This window comes from Chionomys nivalis, chromosome 13 (genome assembly GCF_950005125.1).
Source record: "Chionomys nivalis chromosome 13, mChiNiv1.1, whole genome shotgun sequence".
Lineage (NCBI taxonomy): Eukaryota > Metazoa > Chordata > Mammalia > Rodentia > Cricetidae > Chionomys > Chionomys nivalis.
In genome coordinates, this window is record NC_080098.1 from 39,044,813 (window position 1) to 39,060,705 (window position 15,893).

Here is a 15,893-nt window from a genome sequence, read left to right on the forward strand (position 1 = left end):
TGGGGAGATGGGAGTGAGGATAATAAAGGAGAAGGAAGAAAGAGGTAAAAATAATATTAAGGATGTTTGAAAAAGCCACAGAAAATTATTTTATATTTATCTAAAATTATATATGAAACGTACAATTATATATCTGTATCTATATGCAGAGAGAATTTAAATGAAGTTATGCTATTTGGGGTGATAATACCCCACAAGAGTCATACAATATTTAACAAAAACTCCAGTACGGGGGGGGGGGGAAGAAATCCCCTTTTGGGTTGTTGCTTAGCAGAGTTCAGGAAGCTCCCAAACAGAATAGGTCATCGCTATTGCCTTTGATTGCTTCCCAGAAGTTGGAGGTATGTCCCTAATGCTGAAAAAACCATGTGCTTCAGACAAAGGACTCACAGGGTCTAAGTTGGATCTGACCATAAAGCCTCCTCCTTGATGTTTTGGCTTCCATAGTACCAGAAGGTGCTGTGTTGACAAGGAAGTAAAGCAAAGCATAGTCCTATCCAGATGTAACTTAAAGCCCACTCAACACAGGGAAGACCACGGTACTGGAAATCTTGCCAACTCCCAAGGGCCATTGACGTCATGGATGTTAGAAGAGAGCCGACCACTACCATTTTTCTTAATGAGCATAATCCTTAACTATGTATTGTATTTTATGTACTGATCTTTACACCCACAATAAATGTCACTCTCACCACTCACCAAGGAAGTTTCTTTCTGTGGTAGATAGGAACCATTACAGAAACTCAACACTGGTCAAGATACCGCGACAACAGACCACGAGATGCCCATGTTACATCTATGACATAATCCCTACATTAGTCTGACAGGACATCACAGAAGAGGGGATAGAAAGATTGTAAGAACCAGAGGACCAGGTTTTCTGCTGTGAGATTGTGTCTTTTATACATGACAGTAGAGCTACACCCACAAAATCTCAACAACATGGTTGCCTAAGCAAGCCCTGAACAATGATGACATCGGTTGATATGTTAATGTAGATGAAGAGATCTCATAGGAACTACCCTTCAGTTAGGAGTGATTGGCAGTTAATGAGAGCTGAGAGAGGGAGATTAGTTCTCCAGATATGAGTTCCTTAATTTTTAATCCAATACAAAGAGATCAGCCCTAAAACAATATACACATAAAGCAATACTAAACAGACGCAGCAGGTCGAATTTATACATTTATTCATATATATGTAACAATAGTAATTGAAGAAAAAGAAGCCACAACTTTGAGATGGAGTTGGAATGGTGGGGACATGAGAGGGTTGGAGGCAGGAGGGGGATGGAAGAAACAATGTAGTCATATTTTAATTAAAAATAAATTAAATGCTTAAAGGAGGAATAATAATTTAACAAGTGTTAACTTGCTATTTTAAGTAGCTTCTAATTATTTTGAATGTTATCTGATTTTATATTCATTGTTTGAATTACATAACTTTAAGTAGTTATTAACACATATGTTCCATGGAGTCATGTGTTCATCTAATGGAATTTTGGGGTTTCGATGCTGCAAGAATTTTAAAGATCATGTGAGTCCAATGCTTTGCAGCTTGTCTTCAGCGTTGTGCCTGTCAGAATGATGGAGCAATTTGTACTGCAGCTTCTCAGCACAGCTCCTCCTTCCTATTCTCTAAGCTTTTCTTTTCCATCCCCCATGTGACTGGTAGCATGTTTGACTAGAAGACTTCCATGATCAAGAGAAGATGAGTGGAAGTGATGCTCAGGATGTCACTGGCAAAGCTTGGAGAGCAGTGAGGTCCTGTCATTCTCTCTTCCTTCTCAATGAGAATGGCACTTCTGGGAGAAGACCTGCTTTTTCAGCCCGAGCCCCAGAATTGGAAAGCTGTAAAGGAGAGTTCCTGCTCATCTGCAGACAACACATTGGATGGTTCCTTACAAGGGTTCAAGTTAAAAAGCAGTATTAATTGATGCCATTGTGGCCTCTTTCTGAAGGGTATAGCTTCTTAGACTAAGAAGCTATTAGGGTCTCTTTCTTTCCAGAGGGTTGAATTGCCAAGGCCTACCATATAAACTAGTCAATGAATCCTCTCTTTGTATCTTTGTAGTGTGTGTGTGTGTGTGTGTGTGTGTGTGTGTGTGTGTGTGTGTGTACATACTCCATTGGTTCTATTCTTCTAAAGAATCCTACCTCATACAACTCCCAAAGACATTTTCTTTGAGGGTGTCTGCATACTAGGATGCTGGAATGACTGTGTAAAAACAGATGTGGTGTATTATAATGATGGTAAACTGCTTTGAGATTAAGCAAAGGGATATATATATATATATTATATATAAAATTCTGAGTTTAAAAACAATATACAATATGAATTTCTTTCTATTCTTTCTTTCATTCTAGAGCAGACAACACTAATGATTACCAGAGCTGGAATTGCCAAATTAGACAGAAAGGAGTAACTGAAAAGGGGTACAAGAGGTTTTTGGTGGAATAATGGATTTATTTATTGATTTATTCATTTATTCATTTTGCTTTTTCAAGACAGGGTTTCTCTGTGTACCGCTGGTTGTCTTGAAACTCACTCTGTAGACCTTGAATTAAGAGGTGCACCTGCCTCTGCCTCCCAAGTGTTGGGACAAAAGGCCGCCACCACCACCTGACAAAATGTTTTGTTTATTGATTGTGGTGGATGTATGCTGCAAGGTTATATGCTATCATCAGAGCTCTTGAACTGAGCACTTAGGGTCATGTATTTTATTACATGCAGTATCTTAGTAAAGACAATACCACCACAAACAAAAAGGAAATGGAATACAGCTCACACAAAACATCCCTGAATACTTTACTATGGAAGTCATTAATTTGGGGAATGTTATAGGTGGGCATGACTTGTTCAGCAAAGGTTCTTGGATGGGACTTTGATCTCTATGTGGTGGAATTGTCTTGGTGATCTCTATGTTTAGGAATGATATAAATGTTGATAGAGGAGAAGATGACATTAAAAGGCAATCAGATAGTGGGAGCATCATCCCCAGAAGGAGTTCATACTTATCTTGCAGTGTAAGTCTCATGAGAATGGGTTGTTCATGGGGTTAACCCATGTGTTTAGCCTTTTATATATATAGCTGATTCCCTTTCTAGTTTTCCATATTGTGGAGGACCAAAAGGCCTTCGCCTGAGATCAAATCTATGGAAATATCCAATTTCATTCTATCTTTGAATCTCCCAAATTTCCCACTGAGGAAATCTGTTCACCTAGGACCTGACATCAGTGATTCTTTTACAGCAACACGAAGCAGACTAATCCAGGGAGTCAGAGAGAAGCGGGGCGGGATTCCTGTCAGCGCCAAGGACAGAGAAACCATCTTTGACCTAATTTCTTTTTAAACTTGCCTTGAACCTAATTGCTTTTCCATGTTCAGGTTAAGCTGCAATCTCTAATGTATTTTTGGTCATTAATTTAAATGTTTTGCCTGACTTAACTGGAATGTTCACACTTCGACATAAATCTCTGTGGCACATTTATATTCTCCATTTGTGCTACCCATGGTGATTAGTGGGTCACTCTGGTCTGTGCTGTGAGAACAGGTTGCTAACCCAGCTCATCTGTCCCGAGGCAGTCTCCCCTTGTTGCCGTTGTCCCTGACACCCACACTGTCTAAGCTTATGTTCTCATTTTCTGACTGAGTTTAAGCAAAAGACTCAACAGATTTGTCTGAGTTCTGGGAAGAAGATTTTATTTTGCCATTACAACTAAATGATACTTTCCTGAGGAACTCTGCACTATTTTTAGCACAGGATCTGCTTTTCAGAGGAGTTGGTAAGATGATGAATTTTAAATGAATCTCAAAATAATGTGGCACAGAACGCACTTAGCAATTTTCTTTCTTAGAGATTTACTGTCCTATAACCATGGCACAAAAGGTCTAACATGTTCCCTCAGCATGCTTGCTCAGGTTGCATACATTCTAATACACATTGACGAAGAACAAACACCTCTACATGGGGCCTGGTAATCTCCCATGTTGTGGAATATGTGTTTAACTACGCAAAGATGTGTTGCATTTGTTTTTGTTGCATAATATTTATTTAACTATGTAAAGATGTGTCACATTTGTTTAATTATGGAAAGATGTGTTGCTGTTTTATCTTGCCTGCCTAAGGAACCTTATTGGTTTAATGAAAATTGAACAGTCACCATACGTGGTGAAAGACGTATAGGTGGAACAGGGCAGGAAGTATAAGTAGGAGGAGGAATTTAGGCTCAAGAAAAGGAGAGTATAGGGAGATGCCAGGGGCCAGATGGACAGACAGACATAGAGGAAGAAGGAAATTAGGACATTCAGAATGAAAGAAAGGTAAAAAGTACCAAGGCAAAACATAGAAATAGAAACATCATGATGCATCTGTGCATGAAGGGGAGATGGTCCAGTTAACCACTGAGTCTAGGGGCATCATTCTCATCTCCTCACCAGTGTTCATCATGATGCAAGTGTGCATGAAGGGAGATGGTCCAATGAACCACTGGGTCCAACAGGACCACTCTCATCTCCTCACCAGCGCTCATCATGATGCATCTGTGCATTATGGGCTCCTTTGAGAACTATATTGTTATTTGATAGGGGATATAGATGATAAGTTCTCAATCACATTAGCATAAAGGAAAATATTTGAAAACGTTTCACTGAGCTCCAAGCCATTCAGAAACTGATGCTAGAAACATATTTCTAATCTTCCTAGTAAACCTTTAGCTTTTGAAATTATAAGAACGGGCAGAGGGAGGATTGGACAAGAAATCTTGAAAATCATCAGACAAAATTCTTGCAGGCTAAGTTAAATCATGAATTAAAAACATAATACTCTACAAGAGGAAAAAGGTAACTAACTGGCTCTAAGCATAACATATATGATTAGGACTAGGTGTGTTACAATTAAAAGCCTCCCTCCAACTTTCACTACTCAAATCATTGAGAAAGTGGGATGTCTATTACAGATGAACAGGCTTATCAATCATTTTAAAAGACTGAAAATAAGCCAGGTGGTGGTGATGCATGCCTGTAATCTCAGTACTCAGGAGGCAGAGGCAGGCAAATCTCTGTGAGTTCAAGGCCAATCTGGTCGAAAGGGCTAGTTCTGGGACAGCCAAGGCTACACAAAGAAACCCTATCTCAAAATAAACTAGCAAAATAAACACCCTACCCCTCCAAAAAAAGGTGGAAACCTTGGGCTGAAGTTAGCATGTTTATTGTATGAGGAGTGGGTTCTGCAAGGAGACCAACCTTCTGCCCTTTTTGCTAACTTTTGACTATATAAATGTGTGTACAGATTATTCTGTTGTGTTCATCGGCAGGACCACAACTATTGAGAAAAGTTATGTATGAATTGAGGACATATAGAAAGATCATTCCATCTCAAAGTAGACTGAATCCTTAGAGATGATTTTTTTTCTACCAGCCATCTGTTCACTTTCCCACATGACATGCCCTTCTCCAATTCAATATAACTCAGGAAGCTTCAGCCCCCAAAGCATTGCCTAAGGATCATCACCGACTGTAGAACCAGGGTTCTCAACTCTCCTATGCTGAAACCCTTTAATACAGTTCCTCATGTTGTGGTGACCTCCCCGATTATAAAATTATTTTCGCTGCTACTTTGTAACTGTAATGTTGCTACTGTTATGAATCATAACACAAAGATTTTTGGAGATAGAAGTTTGCCAAATGGGTTACTACCCACAGGTTGAGAGCCCCTGCTATAGAAGGTCACCTAAAGGTGTCGAGATCGCCTTGGACTGAATGCTGATGTCCTTGGGCTGCAAGGTGACATCTGACTTTACTCTTCAAGTAATGCACACTGATCTTGGTCACCTTGGAGATAAACGTTCTGCTTATCATCCTTATCATCCTCAGACTTATTATTGGGCAACTAAATCTTTCTGTTTTCCTGGAAATATTCTGATTTTTAACACTGAAGATACTATTTCTTTGGAAATATCCCAGTTGCTAGTAAAACCAGGAGGATTCTATCTTTGGTTAGTGAGGTTTGGGTGTTGAGAGGATATGGAAAGATCAGAAATGCCTAAAGAAACCAAAAGTAGAACTTCCTTCTCTGATGTTGATTTGGACCTCAAGGGAGAGGATGTTGAAGAAGGGGCTTGATGTTAAGACCAATGAGGGAAGCTTCCCCCAGTCAGCTGACTTCCTGATGGAGAGTTTCACATTAATAATCTCATCACCTCCCTTAATCACTGAAATTTTAAAGATGACTTCAAAGCAAAAAGTATTTGTTCACAGTTCTGTGGTTGACACGAGCTTGGTTGAGAACACAAATATGCTTCTGAAGACAATATTGTTTGGAACATTTGCCAAGGGAACCAAGGGATGAAAGGAGTTAACGCTTCTGCTGCCTTACCCTGGGCACAGACACAGGTTTGACGTGAAAGCACCAGTGCCAAGCAGTCAAGGCCCAAAGCACAAGCCCATACTTCACATTGAAAACAAAGCAGAGACGGCCTTATTGCACACTAGGCCAGCGATGATTTTGAATCCCTAGAATAAGAGGTATGAAAAATCCCAACAATGCTGACCAACAGTGAAAATACAAAAGACTTACTTTTTTTCACTCTGACTTTGGTGTCCATCTTAACCAAGCAGAATTAATTCACAGCCCAGGAGCTCGGCAAGCTGATGTTTATTTATAATATTCAATATTCCCATAAGCACACATGTTCCAAATGGAAGGTTGCATTTTGATAATGCCCGTTTCTTCATTAAGATTTCATCATCCACCTACATTAAGAAGCCTGGCCCTACACTTTGTTGCTTCGGCTTTCACCTTGTGTATTCCTGCTTTATTTGCTTAATCTCAAGTTCCTGGCTTCCCAGGCACTCAAATTTGAAACAAGCAAAGTTCATGCATTAGTGTATCCTGACCATGCATGATTTATGAATGGCCAAGTTCTTGGCACAATTTAACAGTATAAGGGAGACTTTGTTTTAAACATGAGACTGAAAGTTAAGAAGTAGCCACAATAGGTGGGATATCAGAATACAGACTGCAAAGAGGTCCAAAGGAACAAGATTCTTTAGTTCTTAGTTGTTCTTCAGTGTGTGAACGAATGTTCTAACCAATTTTTAAAAAACCATATAAGCATCTAACATCTGACCAATTTAAAAAGTACTTTAAATTGTTATTCTGAGGACTTACCCATACAAACATTCATTCTGTAAAACAAAAATATTCTTACATTTACATAAATAAGGATTGTCAACTGTTTTAAGTATCCCAAAGTAAATAGTTGGATTTTTCTTCTTTCTTTCTTTCTTTTTTTTTTTTTTGGTACCAGACATTATATTCTTATTCAGAACATTTCTCACCATAATTATTCTTTCTCTAACAACAACCAGTGTTGTTCTTATCAAAATTTTTAAGAATAGCTAAAAATTTCAAATTCTAAAGAAAAACTTCTCCCTTCTACCAGGTCTTGCTTCTACCAAAAAGCTGAAATAATACAGTCTGTATTTAATACTTACATCTAAAGCCTAAGTAGTAGCAAAATAATCATTAAATTAATAATTCCATATGACATTTTGTATTTGTGGTGTCCCAACCACTTAGCTCAGATACAAGCAACACCCAACCTTTCCTTGCATGTGGCCAAATTGAATACCTTGCCAGATTATAACTGTGTCTTCAAATAACAATGCTACAGTTTCACATTTAAATGACGGTGTGCCCCTGTTATGATTGCTTACAAGTACCGGAGGACCCCAAAAGTTGCTGTTCATGAGAGGAAATGAGGGTTGATAAAACCACAGCTTAAGTAAGCTCAGCGTTCATAAACAGCTGTAAATGTTGCTTTCTGCAGAGGCCTTTTATACCCTTTATGATAGAAACATCCCTATGCTTCACTCTCCATTCAGGGGACTTTCTGTCCATTTCAGAGAAGAACGAGTGTAACACTGCACAGCACCTGGGCATGATGTTACCTTGTAGATTTTGCAATGGCAGAGTCATGATGCCTCCAGCTGCAGCTGCTGCTACCAGCCCTTGGATGTTTGTAAGATTCGCTGTGGGCAGTGTGAGGACCAGGCCTTGCTGACCACCTAGTTGTCCTGCCATGTTGAAGGGGATGAGGATGGGCTGGTTGAGGGCTGGGGGGCCTCCCGGCATCACCCCGGCCACAGCAGAGGCAAGCTGCTGTGCTGTCAGAAGAGGCTGCAAAACAGGAGAAACCTGGCTCACTTTCCAGCAGAACACATGGTTTTTAAAGCACGGTGCCTCCATTATATCCAGTCAAGTGGTTTCTCAAGCAGCAAAGAAGCATACTCCATCCCAGAAAAGAAGACTGGGGGGAGGAAAGAATAGTTTGACATCATGTTGCATTTATACTTTTGAAAACTTTCAAATTTTTAATAATCTCCGTGATGCTTAAACACCTTTAAAAGAAATACCATGTCTTTACATACTGCAAATTCAACTGAATTTTCATTTTATCCCAATTCTCATATATTTATAGCAATCAGCTAATTTTTTCTATGTTGTTACAGAAAGAATTCATTGATTTTGGTAGGGTTTTTATTCTATTTTTGGTTCAAAAATAGTAATAACACACTGTTTTCAAGTATTACATTAACAAAAATAGTGTCAAAGATTTTCTGGATGCTAGGAGGTCTTTAGTAATGCTGTCACACACATCTGTGGCTAGAGGGCCTGATTGCGGGCATAATCCTTGGGAAAGCAATTTGGAAACACATACATCTCAAGAGCGGCAAATATATTCATCCTTGTTTGACTCAGAATATACTCTTAGGATACAGCTTCAAGATAGAATTCAAATGTAAAAGAGATAAATGTATGAATTTATGCAATATACTTCAAGTTACATAAATGGTGAAGCTGTTCATATTATAGTGCTAAGCCCAGAGAGGTGCTGTGTATTCATTAATATGGATCATTTTGGTATCTATTTAGGAAAGTTAAAAATATGTTCCTGATATGAAAAGAAATTGGATAGTTTCTAAGCAGACAAGTGGTTATTATTGAGATGGCAATGTGTGTGTGTGTATACACATATATGTGTGTGAGAGATGTCGACATAAAATGTAATAGAAACCCAAATACTTATACTCGAAGATACAATACTAAAATTTTTTTTCTGTTAATTCTTTCATATTCTTCACCCAATTAAGATGTTATTATTAAAACAGATGTTTATGTCCACTCTTGGTTGAATAATCATGGTTTGGTGTAAAAGGCAGCACTGGAGCACAAAACTTGTTTAAGTGCTGGGGTAGGGTTCTCACTGGAGTTATATACTAAGACTGTGGTTCTGGCCGGGCTAAATGGCAGCACAAGTCACTTAATCTTAGGGTCTTTAATCCAGGGTTTTCTCTACACCCTTTTGGGAGTTGTGGAATTAAACATAATCCCACATTTTTTCTCTACATGATTAGATATTAAACTCTATCGAGGATTGACTTTCTTTTTGATGAAACATAAAAAAGGTATTTAAATATGTACATGATATAAAGGCAGATTATAATCACCAGACCCTAAATTCCAATTATCCTACCAATGAGACTCAGAGAGTTTCATAACTTCCTGAAAGTTCCATGTCTCTTGCATAGAGACGTCAAGTTTAAGACCAGATAGACTGTTCCAGAGTCTATACAAGGAACAGATTCAGAGAAAGGGGGCTGTTTCATTTGAAGAATGGGGATAAGAGTGGGCACATTCTCTGTCTATACCTCTAGAGTACCATCTAGATTTTTTAAAAGAAGCTCTTGAGAGGTACTGGAATCCCAATGTATTTGCTCACTTTTTTGAATTTATAGCAATAACTTTTCTCCCTCCTTTAAAAAACACAAAGTTACTTGGCAGAAAAAAAAAATCAGACTTAGGGAATAATAATGAAATTGTAGCTTGGTACTAAGGTTTCTAGAGGTAAGATATTGTGGCCAATCAGTGCAATGCTTCAAGGGAAACATGTAGTAGCTCTCAGACTGTCCACAGGTTTGGAGACTTGACATGCAGAATTCTAAGACTGAATTTTGGGCTTAGGATAAGGTGTACTTGCTCCAGGTTATCACAGTGCTATGCTTCTTCACTGTCTTGAGTTTGTCATTCTAATTACCTAACTTAGAGTATTAGACCAGTTTGGAGCTCATGGGCTTCTAGGAACATCTGTGCACACACATGTACAGAAGCATTTACACGTATGAACTTATGATGTAAGAAGAATGTCATTATGAGGGTATGACACATAGAAGCCAATGACTCATGTCTATGACATTTATCTAGGTTTTGGTCTCCCAAATAGACAGTCTTCATGTCTGGAGCTGTGTGGACTCTGAGATGGGTGATAGGATCTGAGGCCACTGGAAGATTTCATGGCAACTAGAATAAGAGTGATATAATTGAGTCAAGCTTTACACTTGGGCAAGCCCTCCTTATATTGAATGTGATCAATTTCCTGGGACAACAATGGCAGCAATGGGGAGAGAAAGGCACAGGCATTTCTCTCCCTAAAAACAAGATGAACTCTGAAAGTTTCACAGTAGATGGCAGAGGTTAAAGAAAGCCCAGCCTTTTATAATTGTGTTCTACATCTCCATATAAACCCATGCCAGGCTGCAAAAAACAAATATTGGACTTTAAAAAATAATGAATGTATTTCTTTATTAATGCAAGAGCTATGTGTGATGTACAGTATTGTCAAACCCAATAAGCTGAACTTGCATTAAAATTGCATTAACTTTTTTATATTAAATCACATCTTGTATTTCAAAAATGGCTATAGTAAGGTTGAAATAACTTAATTTTCTTCACACTCCAGTCATTAAAGTTTTACTTTAAAAAAAATTGCATGGTAACCAACAGCCTAGATGTAGCAGGTTTTAAAGAAAAAAAAAACATTTCCACATGATTAAAACCAACCTTTCCTTTAAGAAGAGACTTTTGAAAACACATATTTTCTTGAGAGTATTTAATAAATAATGTAGTCACATAGCTTTTCATACAAAAATTTATCACCATCTTTGCTCTGTTGGAGTTAATTGGATTTAACTCATTATTATTTATTTGGTTATTTATATGGTGAAACCATCCTAAATGCAGCCTAATGGAAAGCAGTTGAGAGATACTGACCTGTGGCCCAACTGGAAATGGGGGGTGGGTCTGACTGGCCTGGTGCTGGTCAGGAGTTCCTGGGTCTGATAGGACTGTGTTTCCTCTGGCCCCTAGAATTCAAGAGAAAAGCTTCCTTAGTATTAACAGCAGCCTGGGAACAGTGTATTTCTGTGATATCACTGGATAGTGAGGAATAGATGCTTATAAAAGAGTGTTTTTTCAGTATTTCCAGTTAGGGCAAAAATGATGCTATAGTACATTCAAGATGGCCAAAGTCATCAGGAGATAGAAAGCAAAGAAAGACAATAGGAAACAGTATTCTTTTATATATATGCCAAAAGACTTACAGTAGATATCAGTTTGGAAAGCACACTCTAGTTCACTGTGTGTATGTGCACATGTTTTGGGGCATGTGTGTGAATGTGTCTGTTATGGTTAGACAAATAATAGATAAGCCAGTTGTCCAAAGCCAAAGTACAGTCTCAGACATGGCCATCTCTCTCATATTGTTCCCTGGTAGAGATTCTTCGTTCTGTTCTATTCCCTTAGGCCATCTCTTCAAGCTGGCCTTGGATGGACCCCTATGAACCACAGCCCTTTCTAGCGCTCCCTTCCACAATGTCCTAAAAGGAATATGGGTCCCCTTAGGCGAGTTTTCTGGGTGCAGAGCAAAAAAGAAATGTCTCCCATCAATTCACAGAGACCCGCTACGGTAGGCACTGAACTAGCTGTATTTCCATGCTGAGATCCTGTTGCATTTCAAGCGCCCAGACAGTAAATCTCTAAAGCCTTGGGCACTGTCTGCATGCATTTGTGCTTCATTTTCGGACAAACCAAAGTGGTTCAGGTAATGGTAGAAACAATAAATACTTGAGTAAAAAACAATACAAATACTTGAATAAAAATAAACAAAACTGCCATTTCTAAAGTGTCCCTGTTGGGGGCTTTTGTTTACTTCGAGTTTTCTATTGGGGTGGTTGAAATCCAGTTCTAAGCAAACCTTAACAAGATCCACTTTCCTGGTGTTTGTCCTATGAATAGCAAGTGAAAGACATTTCAGGCTCTGTTTACTGGCATGCTGAGGCCAACCAATGAAAAAAGATATGATTCTGTCATGCTTATAAATTTTAAAGAAGGTATTATTGGCTCATTTAAAACAAATTCTTCTATATCGTCTCCAAAGGGACAGACTTATAAATAATGGAAATGTGGAAAAAATACTTCAGCACATTAAGCTACAAATAAAATTGACTGCTACATATTATTCAATTGACTTCTATTTCCACAGCGATGTGTCAATCATAACAGCATTTTATAATAGGATTAAGCAATAAACGTGCAAAGCCATTATGCAGAAATCTGAAAATCTGATTAATTTGTAATATTTTTTTGTGCAGAAAGTCAGGAATGGACATTGCTTAGGGAATACTTACAAGCAGTCTATTGAAATTTCTAAATTGATTTGGAACAAACTAATAAAAACACAGACTTGCTGACATTTTATAAACCAAATTCTGTCGAGATATGTTTGGCATTTTAATGATCACTGTCATTTTATAACAAGAGTAAGATGACCCATCAGAAGATACCAGCAATCCCCATATATACAAAAGAGCTTTCCCCTGAATTTTTTATGTGTAGTTTCTTTATTATGCTTGAAAACCAGGGCATGTTAAGCTAGGCAGCAGTTTATATAGTATAATCTCATGGTCTCCATTCAGCTCCCAAATAATGCCTTTGATCAAATATTAAGATTAGGCTAATTTGCAAATGACTAAGAATTCACTGCTTAGAAAAAATGTGGTTGCTTCCTCCAGCTTCTCAGGCCTGGATTTTTATGCCAGAAAGGAAAGTTTTACAATGTACAGAAAAATCTAAAAGTCCCTTTTTAAACAATTAAATATATACTTGATATCAGAATTTTCTACAACAAGATAAGCCCCTTTGCATCATATTTTCTTCATGTGTTCAGAGTCTATTTTTGACTCTGTTCTTAACACATCCCACTGTAAGGCTGAGGACTGGTCCCATCCAGGCACTGTGCCAACAGTAGTGTATGTTTATTCTCTACAATTCCATACAGATTACATTTGCTTATATTTATTCTTTGGTGCTCTGAGGCCCTAACTGGTGCTCAGCAACTTGTTCTGAGAATGGCTATGCTCAAAAACCATGTTCAACGCAGTCTGGGGCAATTCCACACAATTTCATTGTAAAATGAAGTCTTTCACAGGCTCTAGAGGAGATTATGTATGCTTTCCCGCCTGGATCAAAAAGTAATGTTTCCCCTTAACGTGCATCTCCATTTTCCCCAAACACATGTATCACGCTTAACCTTGTAGGGCCATAAAGTAATCTGCTTGCTTGGAAGGTAGTTCCTGTACAGGGGCCTTGCTGGAGTCAGAGGGGAATCCAGCAGTCAGAATGAATAAAAGGCTTTGGCTAAAGGTTTTAGAGATTTGAAACAGCACTTACTGTATGATAGCAAAACTTTGAGGTTGAGCATTTCCATGGCAAAGATAAGGAAACATAAATATTATAGTTGACCAGGAGTCTGGAAAACATAGTACATCATTGGAGCCCTCCGATTTCAACTGTATGGTGAATGGCATGTGCTTTAAAACCTTTATGTTTTTGTCAGCAACTAGTACAGAAAAAAATGTTGTGTGATGTTTTCCTAAAAGCATAACGTGGTTTGATAATATTCACCGTGTGTCACTTCCTTTTCTTATGTCCCATCCTTTTATGCCTTCATCCTCTTTGCTCATGGTCCCCTTTGACTGTGAGCTCTCAGGCCAGGACATTTCATTCACACGTAGTGACTACAAATAGAGGTTCGGCTTAAGATACACATTGACACTCATTTGATTACTTTCTTCTGTTTAGCATAAATCTTGGAAATACCTTTAAATTATGAGTTTATTGACAAACTCTATCTCAATCCCATGACAGATTGCTACAATATGGATGTAGAAGGTCCCTACAGCCTTACTGTCAGCCTGTGAAACAATGAGGGAGTGATAGAATTTTAGGTAGGATGACTAGCAGAAGGAAGCTGATCCACTGAGGGCATGCTTTTGAAAAGAACAGTGGAATGCTGGTCCCTTCCTCATGCTCTCTTTGCTTTCTGGCCACCATAACTCTGGTATCCAAGGGGGCCTGTCCATCATATGCTCCCTTTCTGTGGCCTCCAAACACAGGAGCAAAAACAGACCATTGACCGAAGGGCTCTTCCCTGTCAGGCACTACGCCACAGTCACAGAAAGCTGACTGGAGCAGATATAGGAAGCAGTTCGGTAAAAAATATTAAAGGCAAGGTTTCTTACATCTTAACCTTCGCCAGGTTTACATTTAGATCTGCCACCTCACTAGGAACGTGGACTTGGAATTGTCTTCAATTGCTTATTCGTCAGCTTTCTCTTATGAAAGTCAGGAATAACAAGAGTACTTCCTTCACAAGCTGGTTGCTGTGAGTGCCATATGAGATAATATACATGTAAGTTCATTGTAAACTCTGCATCCTTGCTGTATAACTACTTCATCTGTTGGTTATTGTACTTTAATAAAGTTTGTACTTAAAGTAATATTTCATACCATTCAATTTGCTTTTAATATTCACCGATCAAAGCCAACTGACACATATTCTAATCTCTATGTGTACATAGTTCAGAAATATCTTATAGATAAGCTAAGGGTACTTCACTATGTACTGTGTGCCGTAAGATCGATGTCGGAAATGGAGCTCCATATTTGAGTCTCTCAGAGCTTACAAAATGTGATGTTTACAATAGTCTTCCCTCAATGTGCAGAGAGCTGTTTCTCAGACCCTGTGAATCTGAGGGCATTCAAGTTTTTTATCTAAATCTGCTTAACATTTGCATGTAACCTATATATCCTTTTTCATTCATTTAATTCACCTCTAAATTGCTCAGAATGCTAAATGCAATGGGTGTGGCTGTGTAATTGTTATACTGTATTGTTTAAGCAGTTGTGACAAGAAAAAGTCTATACATACTTAAATAAAATTATTTCCCAAATAGTTTCAACCCACAATTGGCATTTTTAAAAAATCTATAGATGAGATGCTGATGATATGGGAGTCTCTTTATAGGCTGCTAGTCCATGCTAACACACTCAGAAAACATGGTGCCAAGAGTCTAGCAAGTAGCTTCTAAATTCTCTCATAGACCATGACTTACACTAGTGCCGCTCCACTTAAATCTGTGAATAATTATTGGAGCTTCCTGAAGCATTTCACAGCCCACAGGAACCTAGGGACAGAGTGGAAGATGGTATTTGTAGGGGCATTTCTTAAACTCCACAAGGGTCACAGACAGTGGGGGACAAAGAAGGGTGGCTTCACTGCTGTGTGGCAGAGTTTAAGTTTCCTTTGCTCAGGGACAACATACATGACTTGAACCATCAAATGCCACTTGTGTGATTGTACACCATTGGCATCATCACCACACACCTCTTAAGTCATCATATAACACTGACTTTGTGTATAGCCCTTGGGTCATGAGCAGCATGATTCCTCTTGCCTTCCCAGCTTCCTTGCCCTGGATGTCCTCTGATCTTAATCAGATTGAGATTGCCAGCTCAGAAAGGGGAAGAACCAAAGACACACATTCTATAATTGCAGTCTGTTCACAGGTAATTCATGGAGTAGAAACCAAGAGGGAAAGGGTCTCAGTGTGGAATGTGAAATCAAGGATCTGTGTCAGAGATCCTCCTCCTTTCAAGCCCACCTTTCCCACCAGATCTCAAATCTGTGACTCCCAATGCTGCCTGCCTGTCCC

The 15,893-nt window shown here is 38.7% G+C and overlaps 1 protein-coding gene across 1 annotated transcript in view; it reads right to left on the bottom strand.

The window, feature by feature from the left end:
- Pou6f2 (POU class 6 homeobox 2) overlaps positions 1 to 15,893 on the bottom strand; it is a 468,024-nt gene that overhangs the window by 230,587 nt on the left and 221,544 nt on the right. The window contains exons 3-4 of the mRNA XM_057787835.1: positions 11,113 to 11,204; positions 7,953 to 8,181 (exon numbers count right to left, since the gene is read on the bottom strand). Coding sequence (XP_057643818.1) covers positions 7,953 to 8,181; positions 11,113 to 11,204 — 321 coding nt within the window. The remainder of the gene's footprint in view (positions 1 to 7,952; positions 8,182 to 11,112; positions 11,205 to 15,893) is intronic.